Source organism: Mustelus asterias, chromosome 30, assembly GCF_964213995.1.
Source record: "Mustelus asterias chromosome 30, sMusAst1.hap1.1, whole genome shotgun sequence".
Taxonomy (NCBI): Eukaryota; Metazoa; Chordata; class Chondrichthyes; order Carcharhiniformes; family Triakidae; genus Mustelus; species Mustelus asterias.
This window is the reverse complement of record NC_135830.1, coordinates 16,998,392-17,025,236: the sequence shown is the minus strand read 5'-3', so window position 1 is coordinate 17,025,236 and position 26,845 is coordinate 16,998,392. Positions and strand designations below refer to the sequence as shown.

The window sequence follows — 26,845 nt, the reverse complement described above, 5'->3', positions numbered from 1 at the left end:
CATCCCAGGACTCTAAGGGGCAATTTGCCGCTCTTAGATTCAGGACCCCCATTAATTTCAGGGTCTTTGTCAGTATAAAGGTATCTTTCAGTTGCAGCAACCTTAATTGCAGTCTCACTGAAGAGCCCCCATTCCCGACCCCTCCCCCTTCAATCACTGCAAATCACAAACACTTTTAGAACAGTACAATTGCATCTAATGGGAACTCTCTGCTTGGACATTGTCATGTGATTGTACATTAAAGCAATGTAAATGCCATGCAGCTTACAGCTTCAGCTATGTCATCGGGGAGCTGCAGCTAAGCTGTGGCAGTCGGGTGATAGGGTTCTTTTCCTTTGGGCTTTCAGTTACATTTTTGGAAGCAGTTTATCTGCAAGCTAAGAAGCAGACTGATTTTCTCCCTGTTTTTTTTTCTCTTTGTTTGGTTCTGCCTTAAAGGATCTGTGTTTTGGAAAAATAGATCCGACTACAACCTCTTCTGACTTTCTTCACAAGGAAAACGTGGCAAATAGGAACAGGAGGAGACCATTCAGCCGATCACAGGCCTGCACCGACAACAGTCCCACCTTATCCCATAACACCTCACACTTACCCTGCTGATCCCCCCGAAACTAGGATCAATTTGTCATGGCCAATTCACCTAACCCTCACATCTTTTGACTGTGGGTGGGAACTGGAGCACCCGGAGGAAACCATGACCAGCCATGATCACAATGCATGGCACAATGGATCACAATGGATCACAGGCTTTGAATTGAGGCCTAGTCACATCGGCCTTGAATTGAGGACTTGTGACATACAACTGGAATTGAGGCCTAGTCACACAGGCCTTGAATTGAGGCTTAGTAACGCAGGCCTTGAATTGAGGCCAAATAACACACAACTTCAATTGAAGCCTGGTCATACAGGCCTTAAACTGAGGTCTAATCCGCAGGTCTTGTGCTGAGGTCTAGTCACACAGAACTTGTATTGAGGCCTAGTCACACAGAAATTGAATTAAGAACAAGTCACACAGGCCTTGAATTGAGGCCTGGTCACACTGGCCTTGGATTGAGGCCTTGTAACATAGGCCTTGAATTGATGCCTGGCCACACAGGCTTTGAATTGAGGCCCAGTCAGAAAGGCTGTATTATACCTCAGGTACAAAGAACAAGTCCCTTTCCCACTGCCCTCCCCCCCACAGCTCACCCACCCCCAGTGAAACTGAACAATCCTTTCCATCCACAAATCCCACCACCCTGTCTAAAAACACAAGCAGTACTCTGCCTTTCCCCAGGCTCAGGAATGTGAATTTCAGCTCCCTCTCCCTCCCGAGTACTTCGCAGTGAGAGAGGCAGACTGAGAATGTTATAAAGAGAAACTCAGTAAAAGTAGATTGAAGCGCTGCCCTGGGCTCTCACACAGCACCGTGACATTACTGAGAGTAAAGCACAGGCACTGTCCAATTGGCCAATTAAACCGGGTCCCAATCACAGCCTTTTTCATTCCAGGCCCTTGTAAGAACTCGATCAAAATGTCCTCTCTACAGCTCTGTATCACCCTGTTCCTATCTATATCCCACCCTCATTTCCCTCAGTCTTTTATGTTTAAAATATAGACACTGTTGTAGTGTGAGGAATATGGGGCGGGGTTAAGGAGGCACAGAGCATGAGTGCACAGCAAGATCCCACACAGTCTGAACATGTCCAGATACAATGTGATATTTAAGTGAGGATTGAGGTGAAGTCAGTGGGCAATGAGGGACCACACCTCTCCCTCTCTCTCCCTCCCTGCCTCTTCCTTCCACCCCTCCCCAGTTAAAATAAGGGGACATCACTCCAGGTTTGGTGCTGTTTGTACATTTGACATGAACAGGGAACCTTCCACTTCTAGCACAGTCACGCCTCTGATTCCCTCTCTCTTTTACCTCCACCATCCCTGTCCCTATCCACCCCCCTCCTCTCTCTCTCTCCTGCACTTGATGATCTATCTCTTTTCTCTCTCTCTCTGTCTGTTTATCCCCCCCCCCCTATCTCTGTACGCACCCATCACCCTCCTCTCTCTCGCCTGCTCTGGATAATCTCTCTCTCTCTCTCGCCTGCTCTGGATAATCTCTCTCTCGCTCTGACGATGAATCTGGATTGAAATGCTCTCTGAAAGGTTTCTGTCTGACCATTTTAAATCATGTCACCCTGTGACCACTGTTTGTGTTGATCACTGATTCACATCGAGAAACGAGGCTGGGGGCAGTGGTGGGAGATGGAAGCAATAGTGTGTTAGCTTTTATTAACAGGGGGTTGGAGTTTAAGAGCCGTGGGGTTATGCTGCAACTGTACAGGACCTTGGTGAGACCACATTTGGAATATTGTGTGCAGTTCTGGTCACCTCACTATAAGAAGGATGTGGAAGCGCTGGAAAGAGTGCAGAGGAGATTTACCAGGATGCTGCCTGGTTTGGAGGGTAGGTCATATGAGGAAAGGTTGAGGGAGCTAGGGCTGTTCTCTCTGGAGCGGAGGAGGCTGAGGGGAGACTTAATAGAGGTGTATAAAATGATGAAGGGGATAGATAGAGTGAACGTTCAAAGACTATTTCCTCGGGTGGATGGAGCTATTACAAGGGGGCATAACTATAGGGTTCGTGGTGGGAGATACAGGACGGATATCAGAGGTAGGTTCTTTACGCAGAGAGTGGTTGGGGTGTGGAATGGACTGCCTGCAGTGATAGTGGAGTCAGACACTTTAGAAACATTTAAGCGGTTATTGGGTAGGCAGATGGAGCACACCAGGATGATAGGGAGTGGGATAGCTTGATCTTGGTTTCAGATAAAGCTCGGCACAACATCGTGGGCCGAAGGGCCTGTTCTGTGCTGTACTGTTCTATGTTCTATGTTCAATCGCAGTCAGTTGTCAGTACACTGAATTTGGGGAGCGGAACCATGGTCTCCCAGCAGGATAGGCTGCAGGGAAAATACACACAGCAAGATCCCACAAGCAAACTGCTCTGTTACCCTCCCCCCACCACCCCCTCACTGTTACCCTCCATTTCCCATTTCTCTCACTGATAACTCACAATCAAAGGAGAACGATGGGAGACACAGAGAGAGCCGGAAAACCCACAATCACATCCTGAATTAAATGAATTATTTTGTTTTTAACCACCGAGTTCTCCCACTTCAGCACAGACACTGTTCGGGAATGAAGCAAATACAAAAGGACATTCTGAGGGCCCTCTGAGATTAGGCCTTGAATTGAGGCCTAGTCACAGAGGCTGCATTAAACCTCGGGGACAGAGAACAGTTTTCTCCCCCCTCCCGCAGTGAATGAGGACAATCCTCTCCAGCCCCGAAACTGTCCCAGACACCACTGGAAGGAGTGAGAGGGAAAAGGGAGCCAGTGATCCCCAGACCCTGCCCCTTCCACCCTCCCCCCACCCTGCCCCTTCCACCCTCCCCCCACCATTAAAACAACAAATCACATTGGGATTTTCCTCGACTTTATTATAAGATGCAACACAGAAGCAAATAGGTGGAGCAACGGGGAAAGATTGCAGGGAAGTGAGTGAAAAAACGCCCTCGCCCTCTCTCTCCCTCCCTCCTCCTCCACCTCATTCTCTCCCCCTACTCTTGCCCTCTCTCTTGCTCCCCACATTCTAGAACCTTTGATCTCACCCCCTTGCACACTCTGCCTCCCTCACACTTTCCCCTCTTTTCCACTCCCTCTCCCACTGATTCTCTTCCCCTCACCCTCTCTTCTCCTCACTCCCTCCCCCTCATGCCCTCCCAGTCACTTTCCTCCTCACTTAATTTCTCCCTCCCCCTCACTCCCTCCCTCAATTCCTTCCCTTTCACTCCCTTCCCCCTCAGCCTCTGCCCTCACACTCTCCCCTTTACTTTCCATCCCTTAGTCTCTCTCCCTTCACACTTCCCCACTCGCCCTCCCCTCTCTCTCCTCCTCACTCTCTCCCTTCCCCCTCAGTCTTTTCCGTCACACTATTCCACCTCAGACACTCCCCTTCACTATCCGTCCCATCAGCCTCTCTCCCGCTTATGCTCTCTCCCCTCAGTCACTCTTCACTTACTCTCCCCCTCTCTCCTCTGACTCTCTCCCCGTCAGTTCCTCTCCCCGTTCTCTCCCTCCCTCATTCTTCACCTTTCTCCCCCTCACTCCGTTCCTTCACTCCATCTCCGCTCACTTTCTCCCCTTCACTCTACCTCTCATTCTCTTCTCTCTCTCTCCTCACTTTCATCCCCCTCTCTCCCCCTCACTCCCTCCCCTGTATCTCTCCGCTTCACCCTTCTCCTCCCCCTGCGTCCCCCGCACTCCCCTCTCATTCTCTTATCCCTCATGCGCTATCTTCCCGTCACTCTCCCTCCCCTCCTCACAATCTCCCTCCCCCTCACTCTCCCTCCCCCATTCTCTCCCTCACTTTTCACCTATTCTCCCCCTCATTCGACCTCTCATCACGCTCTCCCCTCACACCATCTGCCCTCAACCTCACTCGCTCTTCACCTACTCTCCCCCTCACTCTTTCTGCTCACTCACTCTCTCATTGAGTGTATTTAAGACAGAGATAGATATGTTCTTGATTGGTAAGGGGATCAAATGTTATGGGGGGAAGGCGGGAGAATGGGGTTGGAAACTTATCAGCCGTGATTAAATGGTGGAGGAGACTCGATGAGCAGAATAGCTGAATTCTGCTCCTGTATCTTATGGTCTTTTCAGTTTCACGCTCACTGTTAGCTACAGTATTTACACTAGTCCCCCGCTCTTTATTAGCTTGTGTACGTATTAGTTTCAGCATTCCAATGATTCACAATTAGCATTTAACTAAATAACCAGTATGTATTTAATTGTAAACAACTAGTTATACAGATGATAAAATTAGGAACATTCATTACAATTACAGAGCAGCAGCATTAAGCCTTTCTCTTCCAAGACTCAATAACACAGATCATGTCACATACTGAGCAGTATTCAGTTAAAACTAGCACAGACCAGAAAAGTTAGTTTACATTAATTTACATTGAAATAACAGATAATGCGAGGAGATTGTTCTGACGAAATGATACTAATTTGAAAGTGATTAATTCATAGTCTTTGAAGAATTTCCCTGATTCAATGTGATGCTTTTAATGGTATAGAATATCTACCCACTTTTCAGCGCCGGCATCTGCAACTGTAGATGGATGAAAAGCAACAATCTGACAAACACCAGGTAATATCTGTCATGGTAAAATAAACAGTTTGATAAATAATGGTAATATCTGACATCATGCATCTGTCCTGAGATCTTTGGGATAATCCAAAATAAATCATACATTCAGAAATTAAATAGAGCTGAGGTGAGTGTGCAGGAACAGAGTGAAATTGTGAATTCTAGCTTTCTATGCTCTCGCTCTGCATCTGCTCAGTGAGATATAAGGAACAAGGAAAGAGGAAACTGCATTTCCGAGGCTCCGATCCTGTGCAATGCTGCTCCAGTGTTCCTGTGTTGCTTTCGTTCTAGGGATGTCGGTTTCAGAGGAAATGTTATCACTTGTTGCCCAACTTAAATGTTATTTGGTTACAGAGCGCTGCGATTTCATTAACCTCTGCAATGCATGGGTTTGTTGCTTGATAGTGGTTTGTGATGTGCGTTTCTGTGGGTTTATGGCTGCGTGTTGAGAGTATTTAAGAGAGATTCTGTGTTTCTCTCTGTGTCAGTACGTGGATAAGAGTGTACAATTGTCTGCGTTTGTGAGTGTGTGGGTGTCAGTTTGTGCCTGTGTGTCTGGAAATATGTGCAGATGTATTATCTTGGAAACAGGAATTACAGAGTGCAGCAGAGTTTACCCACTCCCATTCTGAATGGGATTAGTGTCTGATAACTGCACCAAATGTACACATTACAGTCTGAGATCATCCCCAACTACAATCTCCAGACAATATCTCCCATAGGGAATGAGGGAACAGAGTTCATGTACAGTGTCTGGTGATAAAAGGGTTAATTCACCAGCCGGGGTTCCTGCTACAAACTCCAATCCCTGTCAATATTGTTCAATATTCACGCTGCAGTAACCGGTTCCCAGATGCAGACATGGAACTCACTGAACTTGTCTGAGGCTCACGGAGAGCAGCGCCTGCAGTAGCTGTGAGCCGCCAGCAGATGGTGGCATTGTGTCACTTTAATCACCAGATAGTGAAAGAGGTTTTGAGGAGAGGCTGGTGGAGCCTTTAATTCATTCACAGAGACAGAGAGGAAACTCTGACAAGATTGACCAATCTGCCCTCTGCTGGGTACTGTCAGAATCACACACACACTGTTCTCTCTCTGGGGAATTATCTCTGCTGCTCCATTTTGAAAGGAGGTTGAAGACTCTGTTGCTGAGAACACTGACAACACATTGCTGCTTAAACAATGGTTTGCAGCAATCTTTCCTTCAATGTGGAGACTAAAACTACAACAGTTTTCCAGCTGGGAAACCAGGTAAGCAGGGAAATCAGTGCCAGGCTGGAGGGGCTGATGGAATAGGGAGGGAGAGGGGCAGGAATGAAGGGTTTGGAAGGAGCTGTCGAAGATCTTCACAATTCAGGATTTCACTGTAACCGGTGGAGCAGCAATGTTTATAGATTGAAATGTTCACACTGTCACTCTCAGTCCCCGTCTGGATCCCTGCAGCGACTCCAGATGTCTCTTCCCATTTGGACTGAACTGATTTCGCCACAGCCTGAAACAGATTAAAGATGAAACAGGAAATAAACAGATTGAACAACAGGGTAAATAACAGGAGACTGGAGTTAATGGGACAAATCTTCTGGTCTCTGGATCGCCAGAGGCCAGACACACATCCGAAGATGAGCATCGGGATCCTGTGGATGTCCTGACGCACTGATCTACCTGGGAATTGTCCCAGAGGTATTAACTACTATTGGGGAATTCCCCTGCTGCAGTTAGAGTCAGATACTTGGGACAGATTCACAAAGTTTACCTGGATTATTACTCAGGTAATGTTAGACAGCTCACCACCTGGGCTAATACCTGAATAGCACACCCGAGTCCCCCAATCACTTCCCACTGATCCCCATACTCCACCTCCCACAATCTGACTAGACCCACTCATAGAGTCATAGAGGTTTACAGCATGGAAACAGGCCCAACTTGTCCATGCCACCCTTTTTCTTAAAACCCTAAGCTAATCCCAATTGCCCACATTTGGCCCATAACCCTCTGTAGCCAACGTACCCATGTAACTACCTAAATGTTTTTTGCAAGATAAAATTGTACCCGCCTCTACTACTACATCTGGCAGCTTGTTCCAGGCACTCACCACTCTCTGTGAAAAAATTGCCCCTCTGGACACTTTTGTATCTCTCCCCTCTCACCTTAAACCTATGCCCTCTACTTTTAGACTCCCCTACCTTTGGGAAAAGATATTGACTATCTCGCTGATCTAAGCCCCTCATTATTTTATAGACCTCTATCAGGTCACCCCTCAGCCTCCTTCGCTCCAAGGAAAAAAGTCCCAATCTATTAGCCTCTCCTTATAACTCAATCCATCAAGTCCCAGTAGCATTCTAGTAAATCTTTTCTGCACTCTTTCTAGTTTCAGAATATTCTTTCTATAATAGGGTGACCAGAACTGTACACAGTATTCCAAGTGTGGCCTTACCAATGTCTTGTACAACTTTAACAAGACATCCCAACTCCTGTATTAAATGTTCTGACCGATGAAACCAAGCATGCTGAATGCCTTCTTCACCACTCTGTCCACCTGTGACTCCACTTTCAAGGAGCTATGAACAAGTACCCCGAGATCTTTTTATTCTGTAACTCTCCCCAATGCCCTAGCATTAACTGAGGAAGTCCTGCCCTGGTTCAATCTAGCAAAATGCATTACCTCGCATTTGTCTAAATTAAACTCGAACTGCCATTCGTCAGCCCACTGGCCCAATTGATCAAGATCCCGCTGCAATTGGAGATAACCTTCCTCACTGTCACTATGCCACCAATTTTGGTGTCATCTGCAAACTTACTAACCATGCCCCCTATATCCTCATCCAAATCATTAATATAAATGACAAATAACAGTGGGCCCAGCACTGATCTCTGAGGCACAACGCTGGTCACAGGCCTCCAGTTTGAAAAACAATCCTCTACAACCACCCTCTGGCTTCTGTCAAGGAGCCAATTTTGTATCCATTTAGATACCTCACCCTGGATCCCGTGAGATTTAACTTTATGCAACAATCTGCCATGCAGTACCTTGTCAAACGCCTTGCTAAAGTCCATGTAGACATCAACTGCACTGCCCTCATCTACCTTCTTGGTTACCCCTTCAAAAAACTCAATTAAATTTGTGAGACATGATTTTCCACTCACAAAGTCATGCTGACTGTCCCTAATTAGTCTTTGCGTCTCTAAATGCCTGTAGATAGAACATAGAACATTACAGCACAGTACAGGTCCTTCGGCCCTCGATGTTGCGCCGACCAGTAAAACCAATCTAAAGCCCCTCTAACCTACACTATTCCAATGTCATCCATATGTTTATCCAGAAACCATTTAAATGCCCTTAATGCTGGCGAGTCCACTACTGCTGCAGGCAGGGCATTCCACGCCCTTACTACTCTCTGAGTGAAGAACCCACCTCTAACATCTGTCCTATATCTTTCACCCCTCAATTTAAAGCTATGTCCCGTCGTGCTAGCTATCAAGATCCGAGGAAAAAGGCTCTCACTATCCACCCTATCTAATCCTCTGATCATCTTGTATGCCTCTATTAAGTCACCTCTTAACCTTCTTCTCTCTAACGAAAACAGCCTGAAGTCCCTCAGCCTTTCCTCATAAGACCTTCCCACCATTCCAGGCAACATCCTGGTAAATCTCCTCTGCACCCTTTCCAATGCTTCCACGTCCTTCCTATAATGCAGCGACCACAACTGTACGCAATACTCCAAATGCGGCCACACCAGAGTCTTGTACAGTTGCAACATGACCTCCTGGCTCCGAAACTCAATCCCTCTACCAATAAAAGCTAACACACCGTACGCCTTCTTAACAACCCTATCAACCTGGGTGCCAACTTTCAGGGATCTATGCACACGGACACCCAGATCTCTCTGTTCATCCACACTACCAAGTATCTTACCATTAGCCCAGTACTCTGTAATCCTGTTACTCCTTTCAAAGTGAATCCCCTCACACTTTTCCGCATTGAACTCCATTTGCCACCTCTCAGCCCAGCTCTGCAGCTTATCTATGTCCCTCTGTAACCTGCAACAACCTTCCGCACTGTCCACAACTCCACCGACTTTAGTGTCATCCGCAAATTTACTAACCCATCCTTCTACGCCCTCATCGCATTTATAAAAATGACAAACAGCAGTGGCCCCAAAACAGATCCTTGCGGTACACCACTAGTAACTGAACTCCAGGATGAACATTTCCGATCAACCACCACCCTCTGTCTTGTTACATTTAGCCAATTCCTGATCCAAATCGCTAAATCACCCTCAATCCCATGCGTCCGGATCTTCTGCAATAGCTGACCGTGGGGAACCTTATCAAACGCTTTACTGAAATCCACTGCTTTACCCTCATCCACCTCTTTGGTCACCTTCTCAAAGAACTCAATAAGGTTTGTGAGGCACGACCTACCCTTCACAAAACCGTGCTGACTATCCCTAATCAAATTATTCCTTTCTAGATGATTATAAATCCTATCTCTTATAATCCTTTCCAAAACTTTGCCCACAACAGAAGTAAGGCTCACTGGTCTATAATTACCAGGTTTGTCTCTACTCTCCTTCTTGAACAAGGGGACAACATTTGCTGTCCTCCAGTCTTCTGGCACTATTCCTGTAGACAATGACGACATAAAGATCAAAGCCAAAGGCTCTGCAATCTCCTCCCTAGCCTCCCAGAGAATCCTAGGATAAATCCCATCCGGCCCAGGGGACTTATCTATTTTCACACTTTCCAGAATTGCTAACACCTCCTCCTTATGAACCTCAATCCCGTCTAGTCCAATAGCCTGTATCTCAGTATTCTCCTCGACAACATTGTCTTTTTCCTGCGTGAATACTGACGAAAAATATTCATTTAGCGCCTCTCCTATCTCTTCAGACTCCACGCACAACTTCCCACTACTGTCCTTGACTGGCCCTAATCTTACCCTAGTCATTCTTTTATTGCTGACATACCGAGAGAAAGCTTTAGAGTTTTCCTTGATCCTACCTGCCAAAGACTTCTCATGTCCCCTCCTGGCTCTTCTTAACTCTCTCTTTAGGTCCTTCCTGGCTAACTTGTAACTCTCAAGCGCCGTAACTGAACCTTCACATCTCATCTTTATACAAGTCTCCTTCTTCCTCTTCACAAGAGATTCAACGTCTTTTGTAAGCCACGGTTCCCTCGCTTGACCACTTCCTCCCTGCCTGACAGGTACATGCTTATCAAGGACACGCAGTAGCTGTTCCTTGAGCAAGCTCCACATTTCAATTGTGCCCATCCCCTGCAGTTTCCTTCCCCAACCTATGCATCCTAAATCTCTCCTAATCGCATCATAATTTCCTTTCCCCCAGCTATAACTCTTGCCCTTCGGTATATACCTATCCCTTTCCATCGCTAAAGTAAACGTAACTGAATTGTGGTCACTATCACCAAAGTGCTCACCTACCTCCAAATCTAACACCTGGTCTGGTTCATTACCCAGTACCAAATCCAATGTGGCCTCGCCTCTTGTTGGCCTATCTACATACTGTGTCAGGAAACCCTCCTGCACACATTGGACAAAAACTGACCCCTCTAAAGAACTCGAACTATAGCTTCTCTAGTCAATATTTGCAAAGTTAAAGTGCCCCATAACAAGTACCCTGTTACTTTCGCTCCTATCCAGAATCATCTTTGCAATCCTTTCCTCTACATCTCTGGAACTTTTCGGCGGCCTATAGAAAACTCCCAACAGGTGACCTCTCCTTTCCTGTTTCTAACCTCAGTCCATACTACCTCAGTAGACGAGTCCTCATCGAACGTCCTTTCTGCCACCGTAATACTGTCCTTGACTAACAATGCCACACCTCCACCACTTTTACCACCTTCCCTGCTCTTACTGAAAAATTTAAACCCCGGAACCTGCAACAAGCATTCCTGTCCCTGTTCCATCCATGTCAGCCAGATAGCCACAACATCGAAGTCCCAGGTACCAACCCATGCTACAAGTTCACCCACCTTATTCCGGATGCTCCTGGCGTTGAAGTGTACACACTTCAAACCACCTTCCTGCCTGCCAGTACACTCCCGCGATGTTGAAACCTTTTACCCATGACCTCACTACTCTCAACCTCCTGTACACGGGAGCTACAATTCAGGTTCCCACCCCCCTGCTGAATTAGTTTAAACCCTCCCGAAGAGCATTAGCAAATTTCCCCCCCAGGATATTGGTACCCCTCTGGTTCAGGTGTAGACCATCCTGTTTGTAGAGGTCCCACCTACCCCAGAGTGAGCCCCAATTGTCCAGGTATCGGAATCCCTCCGTCCTGCACCATCCCTCTAGCCACGTGTTCAATTGCTCTCTCTCCCTATTTCTCTCCTCACTATCACGTGGCACGGGAAACAAACCAGAGATACCAAACCCTGTCCCTCAATATATCTTCCAACAATTTACCCACCACAGATGTGAGGCTCATTGGCCTGTAGTTTCCCTGCAGCCCTTTTTAAACAATGGCACAACATTTGCCCCTCTCCAATCTTCAGGCAGCTGACCCATGACCATCGATGATTCAAATATCTCGGCTAGGGGACCCGCAATTTCCTCCCTAGCCTCCCACAACGTCCTGGGATATACCTCACCAGGTCCCGCAGATTTATCGACCTTGATGCGCTTTAAGACTTCCAGCACCTCCTTCTCTGTAATATGTACGCTCCTCAAGACATCAATATTTATTTCCCCAAGTTCCCTAACATCCATGCTTTTTTCAACAGTAAATACAGATGACAAATATTCATTTAGGATCTCACCCATCTCTTGTGGATCCGCACATAGATTAACTTGTTGATCCGTAAGAGGCCCTACTCTCTCCCTTGTTAATCTTTTGCCCTTTATGTATTTGTAGAAGCTCTTTGGATTCTCCTTTGCCTAATCTGCCAAAACAATTTCGTGTCCCCTCTTTGCCCTCCTGATTTCTCTCTTAACTCTACTCCTCCACCCCCTATACTCTTCAAGAGATTCACTTAATCCCAGCTGCACGTCATGTGCCTCTTTCTTCTTCTTGACCAGGGCCTCAATATCCCGAGTCATCCAGGGTTCCCGACTTCTGCCAGCCTTGCCCTTCACTCTAAGAGGAATGTGTTTACCCTGAACCCTGGTTAACACACTTTTGAAAGCATGCCACTTACCAGACGTCCCTCTTCCTTCCCACAGACTCCCCCAATTAACTTTTGAAAGTTCCTGCCTGATACCATCAAAATTGGCCTTGTCCCAGTTTAGAATATTAACTTTTGGGACAGACCTATCATTCTCCATAGCTATCTTAAAACTAATAGAATTATGGTCACTGGTCCCAAAGTGATCCCTCACAAACACTTCTATCACCTGCCCTTCCTTATTTCCCAAGAGGTGGTCAAGTTTTGCCCCCTCTCTCGTTGGGCCATCCACATACTGAATGAGAAATTCCTCCTGAATACACTCAACAAATTTCTCTCCATCCAACCCTCTAATACTATGCCTGTCCCAGTCAATGTTGGGAAAATTAAAATCGCCGACTATTACCGCCCTATTTTTCTTGGAGCTATCTGTAATCTCCTTACATATTTGCTCCTCTGTTTCCCGCTGACTATTTGGGGGCCTATAGTACAACCCTATCAAAGTGATTTCCCCCTTCTTATTTCTCAGTTCTACCCATATAGACTCAGTGGCCGAACCCTCGGATATATCCCCTCTCAGTACAGCCGTGATGCTTTCCCTAATCAAAAGTGCAACTCCCCCTCCTCTCTTACCTCCTGTTCTATCTTTCCTATAGCATCTGTACCCTGGAACATTAAGCTGCCAGTCCTGTCCCTCCCTTAGCCATGTTTCAGTAATTGCTATAATATCCCAGTCCCACGTACCCATCAATGCCCTGAGTTCATCTGCCTTGCCCGTCAGGCCTCTTGCATTGAAATAAATGCAGTTTAATCTGGACTTCCCTTGCTCTGTCTTGCTTCTGTCTGATCTGTCTGGTACTAGGATTACTGACACTGCCTTTACTAATTAATGAGCTCTCTTTAACTTCTGAAACATGGCTAAGGGAGGGACAGGACTGGCAGCTTAATGTTCCAGGGTACAGATGCTATAGGAAAGATAGAACAGGAGGTAAGAGAGGAGGGGGAGTTGCACTTTTGATTAGGGAAAGCATCACGGCCGTACTGAGAGGGGATATATCCGAGGGTTCGGCCACTGAGTCTATATGGGTAGAACTGAGAAATAAGAAAGGGGAAATCACTTTGATACGATTGTACTATAGGCCCCCAAATAGTCGGCGGGAAATTGAGGAGCAAATATGTAAGGAGATTACAGATAGCTCCAAGAAAAATACGTTGGTAATAGTGCTGTCCTCAAACTTCTCTTCTGTCTCCCTACTGCTTTGGATCCCACCCCTCTGCCAAACTAGTTTAAACCCTCCCGAGCGGTACGAGCAAATCTCCCCGCCAGGATGTTAGTCCCCCTCCAATTCAAATGTAACCCATCCCTCTTGAACAGATCAGCCCTTCCCCAGAAAAGATCCCAATGATCCAAAAATCTAAATCCCTGCCCCAGCTCTCAAGCCAGTCATTCATCTGCCTAATCCTCCTATTCCTACTCTCACTAGCACGTGGTACCGATAGTAGTCCTGAAATTACTACCTTCGAGGTCCTACACGTTAGCCTTCTGCCTAACTCACTGTATTCACATTTCAGGACCTCATCCCTTTTCCTACCTATGTCATTGGTACCAATATGTACAACAACCTCCGGTTGCTCACCCTCCCCCTTAAGAATGTCCTGCAATCGCTCAGAGACGTCCTTGACCCTGGCACCAGGGAGGCAACACACCATCCTGGAGTCTCGATTGCAGCCACAGAAACGCCTGTCTGTGCCTCTAACTAGCGAGTCCCCTATTACTCCTGCTGGCTTGCTCTTTGCCCAACCCTGTCCCACAGCAGAACCAGCTGTGGTGTCACAGGCCTGGCTACTGCTGGTATCTCCCCCTGACAGGCTATCACTCCCGTAAATCATCTCTCCCTCCCCTCCAGCCCGACTACCTCCCACTAGCCCTTGAACAAATCTGACTAAACCTCCCAACTTGGCCTCATCCGTCCCAACCTCTCCTGACCTGACATATAAACATGGAAGATAGGAGCAGGAGGCGGCCATTTGGCCCTTTAAGCCTACTCCACCATTCATCACAATCATGGCTGATCGTCCAACTCAAAAGCCTAATCCTGCTTTCGCCCCATAACCTTTGATCCTGTTCGCCCCAAGTGCTATATGCAGCCGCCTCTTGAATACATTCTTGACGATATCTCCGACTTAAACTGATTACTCAAGAACCAAACCCCAACCCACTACTCTCCAAAGCTAGAAACCAATCCCAACCCCCGACCACGCAACCACATCGGACTGGACACCCAACAACATTACCAACTCCCAGCCACCATCCAAACTGCTGATTAACCCTCCAACCCAACACAATACAACTCGACCACCCTCCCGACACCCAGAACTAATCCTTGAACCTCTCCTCAGCTCCCTGACTAACCATTTATCCAGTGACACACCAACCCATTCACTCCCACAATCAACTAACACTTATGGAGCTCCCCGGGGTCACTGTGCTGTAAATAAGGTGTGATCGCTCTACCGCGACTCCACTCTGCTCTGATGGAGATCGCCGGGGTCACTGTGCTGTAAATAGGGTGTGTGCTGTCTTTTCCCCGAATCTTGTCTGCTCTGATGGAGCTCCCAGGGTCGCAGTGCCGAAGATCCTGGGAGAAATATTCAGCAGTTTCAGGTTGGGAGAATTTTAAAACATACCGGCAATCTGCTTACCATTGCTGCTGTTTGGAAGGTTCAGGCCCATTTATATTTTAAATCCATTTATATTTTAATTGTTACACTAAAAATTAGCACAAACACTCACGAGATCCACTCCAGACTCCTGCAGGTCAGTATGAGGCGGCGGAGAGCAGGGACAGATCGATCTGTGAAGGAGTTTAATCCCAGGTCCAGAAACCTCAGTGACTGTTTTGTACAGAGAGCGGAGGCGAGATCCTCAGCACAAGAATCTGTCAGAGCGTTCTCATACAGACTGGAGACCAGAGAGAGAAATAACAGGAATCACGCTCAATCCCCAGTGTTTTAAATAATACCGTTAATAACAATAATAATGTATTGTATCAGACATTCCAAAAACACAACCTGCATTTCTGTAGAATGAGGAAATACTCAATGCTGAAAATGAAATATAAATAAACTGGAAATGCTCAGCAGGTTAGCTAAGTGTTTGTGAAGAGAGAAACAGGGGTAAAGATCGAGCTTCCATTGGAACTGGGAACAGGCAGTGAATTGACAGGTTTGAAGTGACAGCGGTGGGTGGCTGGGGAAGAAACAAAGAAAGGACAAACTGGAATTACAGGAGTGATTAAATGATAAAAGTGATGATGGGACAGGACCATAATCACAGGATCCCCATGTCCTTACTCGGAGTGGTTCGGGAGGGACATGGGATGGTCAGTGGTTTGGGAATGCAGTTTGTGGCGAGGTTGAAGATAATGCTGTGACTTTACCAGAAGCTCTGAAGTCCCAGCATGGGGATTGGAAATGGGTGGTGTGTCCGTGTGGGCAGGATAGGCAGAGTTATGAAGGTGATATTGTCAGAGGCGGACAATTAACGGCTGGCAGGCAGGGGGAGGTGCCCACTGAGGCAGCCCGGGCACGGGGCAGTCCCATTTCAGGCAATGCTGGCACCATCTCCAAAGGCAGCAGGACTTTCAAACACAGCAGCTCTGGAGGGAGCAGCGAGGGAGTTCTGCTTATTGAATGAGGGGCTGAAATGTCAGAAAGCAGAGCAAGGCTTGCCCCCCGCCCCCCTCCCCCTCCCTGGAGGGGGTCCTCCCGGGTGCTCAGGCTCAGAGGGAGGTCCTGTTCCCTCAGGATGGGAGGAGATTATCCCATCGGTACAAGCCAGTCTGGATGGAGATTGCTGGGAGGTGAGCAGGTTTCAGACACGTGGTTATAGAGTGGAAAAGGATCAATGTTCTGATGTGTTCTGCCACGGTGAGTGCAGCACAGCCTGATATGTGAATAAGGATGAGAGGGAAATTGTGGAAAGAACATCTCCACCCAGACACTGGCAATGCAAAGGATTTGCAGAATCTCACTGGCTGTCCTGTCTGGAGACAATACACATCTCTGTAACCTGTGCTTAATGCTCCCTTCTCTCACATTATCTGTCTTTTTAAGACCTGGTTGGCTGTAGAGATTCGCATTCTAATCAGTATTCTGTAACTTGATTTTGTGTCTCTGTGTCCTGTTTGAGAGCAGATTTCCACTCCATCTGACGAAGGAGCAGCGCTCTGAAAGCTAATGGTATTTGCTACCAAATAAACCTGTTGGACTTTAACCTGGTGTTGTTAAAACTCTTACAATGCAAAGGCAGCAGCATTGACTGTCAGAGACATGTCCGTTAGGCTGGCACCAGCATAGGCTCGAGCAGGGCTGACCAACATATTCACTGGGACTGGGCAAACACACGTCAATGTTTTTCTCACTCAAGGGGCCGATGAGTAAATTTCAGAATGATAAAGTTTGGCACAGCAGAAATTTCAATTAAAAACTAAACTGAGGTATGAAAAGAAACAACTTGCTGAGCACAATAATGAGTAATAAATAAAGATGATTATTAGAGTTTAATCCTCATCAATCACAAATTGTTTCTCTCCCACATTTGCTGCAGGTTGGCTCAAAAACCCAGCAGCAGCCCCTGGCTGGAATGCAACAATGTTAACCACTGTGTCACCGTGCCAGCCTTTTATAAATACATGTTGGCCCTGTCTAATCCTGCCATTAATTTCGAAGTGTTCTGTTATCACTTCCTTTATTATAGATTATTATAGGATTTCCATGCCATCAATGTCAGACTAATAGATCTGCAGTTGCCCGGTTTCCCGTAACCCCACATATTTACGCCGCTAATCCACCTAAACTACACATCTTGGACACTAACTGGCAATTTAGCATGGCCAATGCACCCAACCTGCACAGTTTTTTTGGACTATGGGAAGAAACAGGCGCAGCCAAAGGAAACCCACACAGACACGGGGTGAACGTGAAAACTCCACAGTCGCCCAAAGCTGGAATGAATCCGGGTCCCTGACGCTGTGAGGCAGCAGTGCCAACCCCGGTGCCACATCTTCACTTAATCTAATACAGTCCTTGAATTAGCAACGGTTGGAACACTTCTGCTGCTGTTTTTCAAATGAAAGGAATCTATTTTTGTTGGAAACGCCACACATTTGCACATCACCATGTCTAAAACAGCTTGTTGTGTGATTGGCACTGGAACGTGCTTCTCCAAGAAATTGCTTGAATACATTCTGTGAACGAATCTTCTATTCAACTTTTGACAATCTGAGCGATTTATACAGTAAATGGAAGAAGCCACAGGAGCATTGACCTACAGAGGGATCTGTGTGTACAAGTCTACAGATCCCTGAAAGTGGCAACACAGGTGGATGAGGTGGTCAAGAAGGCAGACAACATGCTTGTCTTCATCGACCGGAGCATCAATTATAAAAGTTGTCAAGTTATGTTACAGCTGGATGAAACTTCAGTTGGCCACATTTGAATATTGCTTGCAGTTCCGTTTGCGACACTACCAGAATGATGTGGATGCTTTGGAGAGGGTGCAAGGAAGGTTTACCAGAATGTTGCCTGGTCAAGGACGGTTAGGTTATGAGGAGACGATGTATAAACACAGATTGTTTCACTACAAAAAGGGAGGCTGAGGGGTGACCTGATGGAGGTGTCCACAATTATGAGAAGCATCAATATGGTGGATAATCAGAGACTTTTCTCCAGGGTGGAATGGTCAACTACAAGAGGGCACAGGTTGAAGGTGAGAGGAGCAAAGTTTGAAGGGAGGTGTGTGGGGTAAGTTTTCACCCAGAGGGTGGTGGGTGCCTGGAAGGCACTGTCAATGGAGGTGGCAGAAGCAGGCACGTTTCCAATGTCCAAGGTGCATCTTGGTAGATACATGAACAAGAGACAAACAGAGGAATAGAAACCGCAAATTGGCAGTAAGTTCTGGGTCTGAATAAGCGTTAGGAGGCGCCACAGGCTTGGTGGGCTGAAGGGCCTGTTACTGTGCTGAGCGGTTCTTTGTTCTTCTTTGTATATGAAGATTAAAGTCACCCGTGGTTATTGCAATATGTTTTTACAAAGGCCCCATTATTTTTCCTGTGTATTGTGTCGGAGATTGTGACTGTTGTTAGGAGCCTATCAATGATTCCCACAAGAGAACTTTTAACTTTGTTAAATCTTATCTCTATCCAAACTGATTCTGCATCTTGAACTAAGTTCACCTCTCGCTACTGTACTGACATCTGTTACTAACAGAGTGACTCCACCACCATGTCCTGTCCTCCATTTACTGTCATCTATTCACTCTCCCCCTTTTCACAGATCAATGGATGCTGTGTCCTGGGAGAGCTGTGAACATCTGAGGAGGAGGAGAGGACCTCAGAGGGTGAACCATAACATTATTCCCCCACTCCCTCAACATAAGGATTTGTGGGACTGACATCCCATTGCTCAGGGATCAGAGAGAGAAGCAACAGGAGTCAGAGGAAAAGCAGTTTTCCTTATTCATAACTGACGCCAATAGTGATGGGCAGTGTTTTTTATACAAATACCAGTGGTGAAATTATATTTTTGAACATTCAGTTATTATAAACACAATCTCTCACAGTCTGCTACTTACTCCAGTTTCTGTATTTTACAGTCTGAATTCCTCAGAGCCACAGACAGCAGTTTCACTCCAGAAGCTCCCAGTTTATTGCCACCCAGATACAGATGTATCAGTGAGCGGTTTGTACTGAGAGCAGAGGCCAGGTCCTCGGCACAAGAATCTGAGAGATCATTATCATGGAGACTGGAGATCAGAGAGAGAAAAATAACAGGAATCAGGGTAAATCCACAGTGTTTTTAAGAATAAGATCATTAACAATAATAATGTACAGCGCGGGACATTCAAGAAACACAACTTCAGTTGATACAGAAGGCAAAATTATGTTGATGCTATCAGTCTGAAATGTGAATAAAATATGTGGAAAATCGCAGCAGGTCAGGCAGTATCTGTGAAGAGAGAAACAGATTTAGTTCCAGTTCAATTCGCTAAAATTAAAACTTGGGAGGAGCAGTGAATTAAATTGTTTTAAGTGACAGGGAGCTGGGGATGGACGGGTGACAAGGAAAGAACAAAATGGAAGTGCCGGAGTGTTTAAATGACAAAAAGGATGATGGTGAAAAGAGAAAAGTACAGGATTCCCATGTCCTTATCCTGAGGGAGGGACATGGGATGGTCAGTGGCTCAGGAATGGATTCAGTGGTTTTGTTGAAGATGATGTGCGAGAAACTTTTTTCACAATGCCAGTGGTTCGGGTCTGGAATGTACAGTCTGGAAGTGTGTTGGAGGCGGGCTGATTCGAGGCATCACAGAGGGCAATCGATGAACAATCGAATGAAACAATGTGCAAAGATACGAGGAGAAGGCAGTAGAATGAGACAAATTCCTAATCCTAGCTTGGTGAGCCGGTGCAGACACATTTCGCCTCGTGGTATTCCGCAATAATTCTGTGAAGATAATTGTTGGAAATGTATCGAGATTTTAACTGGAAGCTGGTGATGTTGCAGTGTCAACAGGGTTAGGTTATTTAGCCAGTGTCCACAAAGGGCCATTGGTATCTCTCTCAGATAGAATCAGAGAATTGTTACAGAGCAGAAGGAGACCATTCGGCCCATGCTCTCTGCACTGACTCTCTGAATGAGCAATTTACTCAGTGTCATTCCCCCAAATTCTCCCCGTAACCCTGCACAATCTTCCTTTTCAGGTAATAATCCAATTCCCTTTGGAAATTTTCAACTGAATGTGTCTCCACCACACTCCCAGACAGTGAACTCCAGCCCATAACCACTGGCACGGGCAGCACTTTGATAGGCGGCAGTGCTGGAGAGACCAGTGAGGAAGACCTGGTTAAGAACACAGGGCTGGAATGGGAGGAGAATGATGCACTTGGCAACACTTGTTACTCTTCCCCAAGGCTACGTGAGTTTGGAGCAAATTTCTGTTCTCTCAGGACTGGACAGTATCTGCCACATCAATCCAAGTATATCGGGATGGAGATTACTGGAGACCTGAGTAGGCATGGGTTATATGGTTGCATGAGGCAAAAGGATGAATAACTTGCCAAGTTCTGACAAGGCGGTGAACCATTTTATAGCATATAATCCAAGGCATATGGGGTTGAATGAGAATGAAAGTGAAATGGTCGAAAGGTAATTCCCACACAGACACAGGCAATGCCCAGAAAGCAGCATCAACATGTCAGAGACATGTGAGCCTCTCTCTGCAGGGTTCTGGTTTTAACAACACCAGGCTAAAGTCCAACAGGTTTATTTGGTAGCAAATGCCATTAGCTTTCGGAGCGCTGCTCCTTCGTCAGGTGGAGTGGATATCTACCCTCAAACAGGTTCTGGTTAGTCAGATAACTCTAGCACTGAGAGAATGGGATGGTCAAAGGCAAGAGTTTTCCTTGCGTAGACATGGTGGTCAGTCAGGTTGTCACCAGCATAGGCTTGTGTCTTTGATGGGAGAGTAACAATGGAACTTTATGTGTCTGTTGAAGAGAGCACGAAACGTCAGGAAATGAACTAAAAATCGTGACAGCGTCCAGATTTTGTAATCCTCACACCGAGAATTAGCAGCTCTGCAGTTAGGAGAACAGCACATAGTGTGGGAAATCGCTGATTGTGACACTGGTTTTAGAGCTGAGAGTGTGCGGTCGAATGGATGGACACAGGAGACTCTCTGGCAACACAGAGCTTGTTTGCCCATCACTGGTCACATGGAACCGTCTGAAGGACGTGTTGGAATCTATACTTCATTACAAGCTATGCCTTGAAGAAATATACTGAATATTGAAGGATATTGAATTCGATGACCAGCCATAAACAAAATGAATGGTGGATCAGGCTCGAAGGGCCGAATGGCCGACTCCTGCTTCTAGTTTCTATTTTAATCATGTTTCTATGCAGGTTATGTTGTCGGCACCGTGCTATCTGTAGCCGGTTTCCTTTATTGTTACTGAAGCAGTATAATTGACATCATGTTGATTTTAATCTGAACTAATGCAGTGTTCTGTTGTTTCAGTGTTTCCCCTGGGATGGCAGAGTAGAGCTTGATTGCGGGTGATTGACAGGTTATGTCATGTGACTGAGGGACAGCTATTTTTCACAGAACATTCTAGTTTCAATTCTGCTTTCAGAAGCTGCTTGAAGTTAAGACAAACAGCAGTGCTGTTTCCCTCTCTGAAGTTGGAGTTTTTGCTGTTTAAGTGTTGCTGTGTTGGAAGCTGTCAGAGACTGGGGTGACCTCTCTGCGGTTGGACTGTTCGGAGGCGACGTCCTTCTCTGAAAACAATTGTCTGTTGGCACTCCGGAAGTGGTAAAAAGCTGGAAATCGGCATCACGTGAGCATACTTGTTTTTGTGCTAACTAATGTTGGAGAAGGGTGTATGTCTGTGGGTATTGCTTTATATTGGAACAACAGAGATAGCTAGCTGTTAAGAGTTATATTGTGTCATGTCTAAGTCTTGCAATTGGTAAAGTTTATGCCAATTCTTGTTGTTATATTCTAACTGCATTCTTAAATAAACTGTGTTTGATAAAAGCATCCTAGTGGGTCACTTCATTCATACCTGGAGTGAAACACCTCATGCTCATCAATGCCAAAATCAAATGTAAAACCAAGGGTCCAGGCTAACTTCACAAAACACCTTGGAGTTTCTGGTCTGCATCTTAACAATTGCCTCCATTCACTCTGTACTCTTCCTCACAAATCAAGGGTTGTGTGACTGGGTGACGTGTGTCCCCCTGTAAGCATGTGAACGGGTCCTCAGAGTCACCGTCACATTATTCCCCTACACCCAGGGCACAAAAATCAATGTGATTGACATTCCACTGCATTGGGATCAGAGAGAGAGAAATAACAGGAATCAGTGAAAATTCAGGTTCTGGTTCATAACTTCCAACCCCTGGGCCTTTATAGAGATTTTCAGCACAGAAAGAGGCCCTTCAGCCCATCCTGTCTGTGTCAGCCATCAAGCAGCAATCTATTCTAATACATTTCCAGCACTTGCTCCATAGCCTTGTATGCTGCGACATTTCAAGTGTTCGTCTAACTGCTTCTCAAATGTTGTGAGTGTTCCTGACTCCACCACCCTTTCAGATAGCGAGATTCAGATTTCCATCACACTCTGGGTGAAAAAGCGTTTCCATAGAACCATAGAATCCCTACCTGGACATTTACCATGGCAAATCCAACGCCACTACACATCTTGGGACACTAAGTGACAATTTAGCATGGTCGATCCACCTAACCTACACATCTTTGGACTGTGGCAGGAAACCAGAGTACCTGACAGAAACCCGCACACACAGGAAGAACATTCAAACTCCACAGGCAGTCACCCGAGGCTGGAATTGAACAAAGGTCCCAATGTTCAAGGTTTATCTTGATAGAAACATGAACGGGAGACGAACAGAGGAATAGAAACCGCATACGAGCAATAAGTACTGGGTCTGAATAAGAATGAGGAGTCGCTGCAGGCTTGGTGGGCCGAAGCGCCTGTTACTGTGCTGCATGACTCTTTGTTCTTCTTTGTCCATGAATGTTAAAATCACCTGTGATTATTGCAGAATGTTTTTACAAGACCCCATTATTTTTCCTGTGTACTATGTCGGAGATTCTGAATATTTTTAGGGGCCTATTAATGATTCCCACAAGTGATCATTTAAGTTTGATAATTCTTATCTCTACCCAAGCTGATTCTGCATCTTGATCATTGGAACTAAGTTCACCTCTCGCTACTGTACTGACATCTGTGACTAACAGCGAGACTCCACCACCATGTCCTGTCCTCCATTTACTGTCATCTATTCACTCTCCCCCTTTTCCCAAATCAATGGATGCTGTGCACATCTGAGGAGGAGGAGAGAACCTCAGAGGGTGCACCATAACATTATTCCCCCACTCCCTCAACATAAGGATTTGTGGGACTGACATCCCATTGCTCAGGGATCAGAGAGAGAAGGTAGGGCAGTTGATGTCATATACATGGATTTTAGTGAGGCGTTTGATAAGGTCCCCCATGGTCGGCTTATGATGAAAGTAAGGAGGTGTGGGATAGAGGGAAAGTTGACCGATTGGATAGGTAACTGGCTGTCTGATCGAAGACAGAGGGTGGTGGTGGATGGAAAAGTTTCGGATTGGAGGCAGGTTGCTAGCGGAGTGCCACAGAGATCAGTGCTTGGTCCTCTGCTCTTTGTGATTTTTATTAATGACTTCGAGAAGGGGGCTGAAGGGTGGATCAGTAAATTTGCTGATGACACCAAGATTGGTGGAGTAGTGGATGAGGTGGAGGGCTGTTGTAGGCTGCAAAGAGACATAGATAGGATGCAAAGCTGGGCTGAAAAATGGCAAATGGAGTTTAACCCTGTTAAATGTGAGGTGATTCATTTTGGTAGGACTAATTTAAATGTGGATTACAGGGTCAAAGGTAGGTTTCTGAAGACTGTGGAGGAACAGAGAGATCTTGGGGTCCATATCCACATATCTCTAAAGGTTGCCACTCAAGTGGATAGAGCTGTGAAGAAGGCCAATAGTGTGTTAGCTTTTATTAACAGGGGGTTGGAGTTTAAGAGCCGTGGGGTTATGCTGCAACTGTACAGGAACTTGGCGAGACCACATTTGGAATATTGTGTGCAGTTCTGGTCACCTCACTATAAGAAGGATGTGGAAGCGCTGGAAAGAGTGCAGAGGAGATTTACCAGGATGCTGCCTGGTTTGGAGGGTAGGTCTCATGAGGAAAGGTTGACAGAGCTCGGGCTGTTCTTTCTGGAGCGGAGGAGGCTGAGGGGAGACTTAATAGAGGTTTATAAAATGATGAAGGGGATAGATAGAGTGAACGTTCAAAGACTATTTCCTCGGGTGGATGGAGCTATTACAAGGGGGCATAACTATAGGGTTCGTGGTGGGAGATATAGGAAGGATATCAGAGGTAGGTTCTTTACGCAGAGAGTGGTTGGGGTGTGGAATGGACTGCCTGCAGTGATAGTGGAGTCAGACACTTTAGGAACATTTAAGCGGTTATTGGATAGGCACGTGGAGCACACCAGGATGATAGGGAGTGGGATAGCGTGATCTTGGTTTCAGATAAAGCTCGGCACAACATCGAGGCCCGAAGGGCCTGTTCTGTGCTGTACTGTTCTATGTTCTAGAAGCAACAGGAGTCAGAGCTTATTCATAACTGACGCCAATAGTAATGGGCAGTGTTTTTTATACACATACCAGTGGTCAAATTATATTGTTGAATATTCAGTTATTATAAACACCATCTCACACAAAATAACAGGAATCAGGGTAAATCCCCAGTGTTTTTAAGAATAAGATCATTAACAATAATAATGTACAGCGCGGGACATTCAAAAAACACAACTTCAGTTCATACAGAAGGCAAAATTCTATTGATGCTGTAAATCTGAAATATAAATAAAATATGTTGGAAACTCTCAGCAGGACAGGCAGCATCTGTGAAGAGAGAAACCGATTTAGTTTCAGTTCAATTAGCTAAAATCAGAAATTGGAAATTAAATTGTTTTAAGTGACAGGGAGCTGGTTGGACGGGTGACAAGGAAAGAACAAAATGGAAGTGCCGGAGTGATTAAATGACAAAAAGGATGATGGTGAAAGGGAAGAGCACAGGATTCCCACGTCCTTACCCTGAGTCACAGGGAGGGACATGGGATGGTCAGTGGCTCAGGAATGGAGTGTGTGGTGGGGATGAAGATGATGAGAGAGAAACCTTTTTCACACTGCCAGTGGTTCAGGTCTGGAATTCACAGCCGGGAAGTGTGGTGGAGGTCGGCTGAATCGAAGCAGTCAAAAAGGAATTAGATGATTATTTGAATATAAACAATGAGCGAGGATACGAGAAAAAGGCTGGAGAATGACACAAATTCCTAATGCTAATTTGATGAGCTGGTGCAGACACGATGGGCCAAATGGCCTCATTGTGCACCGTAAGAATTCTGTGAAGATATTGGTTGGAAATGTATCGATATTTCAACTGGAAGTTGGTGGTGTTGCAGTGTGGACAGTGTTAGTAGCCATAGTCCTCAATGAAATATTAATATTTCTCTCCAATAGAGAGAGACAATTTGTTACATGTAGCTTCAGGGACACAACTTAGTAAATGTGGGGCAATGGGAGGAGGTGGGACTCCATGAACCCCACAGCGGTAAGAGGACCAAACCCTCAACATTAGCGTCATTCTACATCACACTCGAGACACCGAGCCAACTGAACTAACCAACTCCACACTATTGCCAGAACGGGCACATAAATATCTGACAGGTGAGGGGAATCCGTCCACTCAGGCAGCACAGGCAGAATCACAGAATTGTTACAGAGCAGGAGGAGGCCATTCGGCCCATTGTGTCTGCACTGACTCTCCGAATGGGCAACTCACTAAGTGTCATTCCCCCACCTTCCCCCAAAACCCTGTGCATTCCAGAGCTTAACCACTGTCTGCAGGGGAAGGCCCCATTCAGGCAAAGCTGGCACCAGATTTAAAGGCAGACAGCAGCACTTTTAAAGGCTCTGAAGGGAGCAGTGAGGGAGCCCTGGTTAATGAACAAAGGGCTGAAATGGCAGAAGGCAGATTAAACCCAATACGCTGACACTTCCCTGGAAATTCTCACGGCTATATCGGTTTGGAGGGAGGTTCTGTTCCCTCAGGACTGGAGGAGGAGGAGACCGGTCACATCAACCCATGCAACTCTGGATAGAAACTGCCGAGGGCCAGAGCAGGCAGCACGTGGCTGCAGTGAGGCAAAAGGATCAATAACCTGATATGTTCTGACAAGGTGAGCGTTAAACTTACAGGCTGATGTGTGAATAAGGATGAAAGAGAAATTGTGGAAAGAACATCTCCACCCAGACACTGGCAATGTCTAAACAGCAGCATCAATCTTCAGGAACATGTCAGCCTCTCTGAGAAGGGTTCCGGTCGGTCAGAGATGACTGCTGCACTGCCGACCCTGAGTGACCATTCTGGTGGTCCCATGATGGGCAGTCTGGCAGCACCATAGGCTTGTGTGTGTCTCTGATGGGTGAGTAACAATGGAAATTTATGTGCTTGTAAAAGAGGGAACACAGCGTCAGAGAAGGAGCCAAGAGTGACAGTGTCTGGATTGTGTCATCCTTATGCCAATGGAAGATGCAGTGCTGGAGCTGGGAGACCTGGAGGCTGGGTGGGCAATCGCTGATGGTGAGATGGGTTGTGGATCCAGAGAGAGAGTGAGTGAGTGAATGGATAGGCACAGGAGAGACTCTGCTGCTCTAGTCCATAATTTGGCAATTGTGTTTTCACCATTGATCACATGGAGCTCTGGATGAGGAACAGTCTCCAGGACATGTTGGAATGTGCATTACCCGCTAACATTCTTCACTCTCTCACAAATCAACAGCTGCTGCGAGAGGGAGACAAGTGTCCACCTTGGAAGAAGAGGAGGTGTTCACAGAGGGTGCTCTGTC

The 26,845-nt window shown here is 46.3% G+C and overlaps 1 protein-coding gene across 1 annotated transcript in view; it reads right to left on the bottom strand.

Moving 5' to 3' along the window:
• Window positions 1-4,803: 4,803 nt before the first annotated feature.
• Window positions 4,804-26,845, bottom strand: part of LOC144480760 (NACHT, LRR and PYD domains-containing protein 3-like) — a 71,531-nt gene continuing 49,489 nt past the window's right edge. The window contains exons 8-10 of the mRNA XM_078200336.1: window positions 18,953-19,123; window positions 15,113-15,280; window positions 4,804-6,685 (exon numbers count right to left, since the gene is read on the bottom strand). Coding sequence (XP_078056462.1) covers window positions 6,598-6,685; window positions 15,113-15,280; window positions 18,953-19,123 — 427 coding nt within the window. The 3' untranslated portion in view covers window positions 4,804-6,597. The remainder of the gene's footprint in view (window positions 6,686-15,112; window positions 15,281-18,952; window positions 19,124-26,845) is intronic.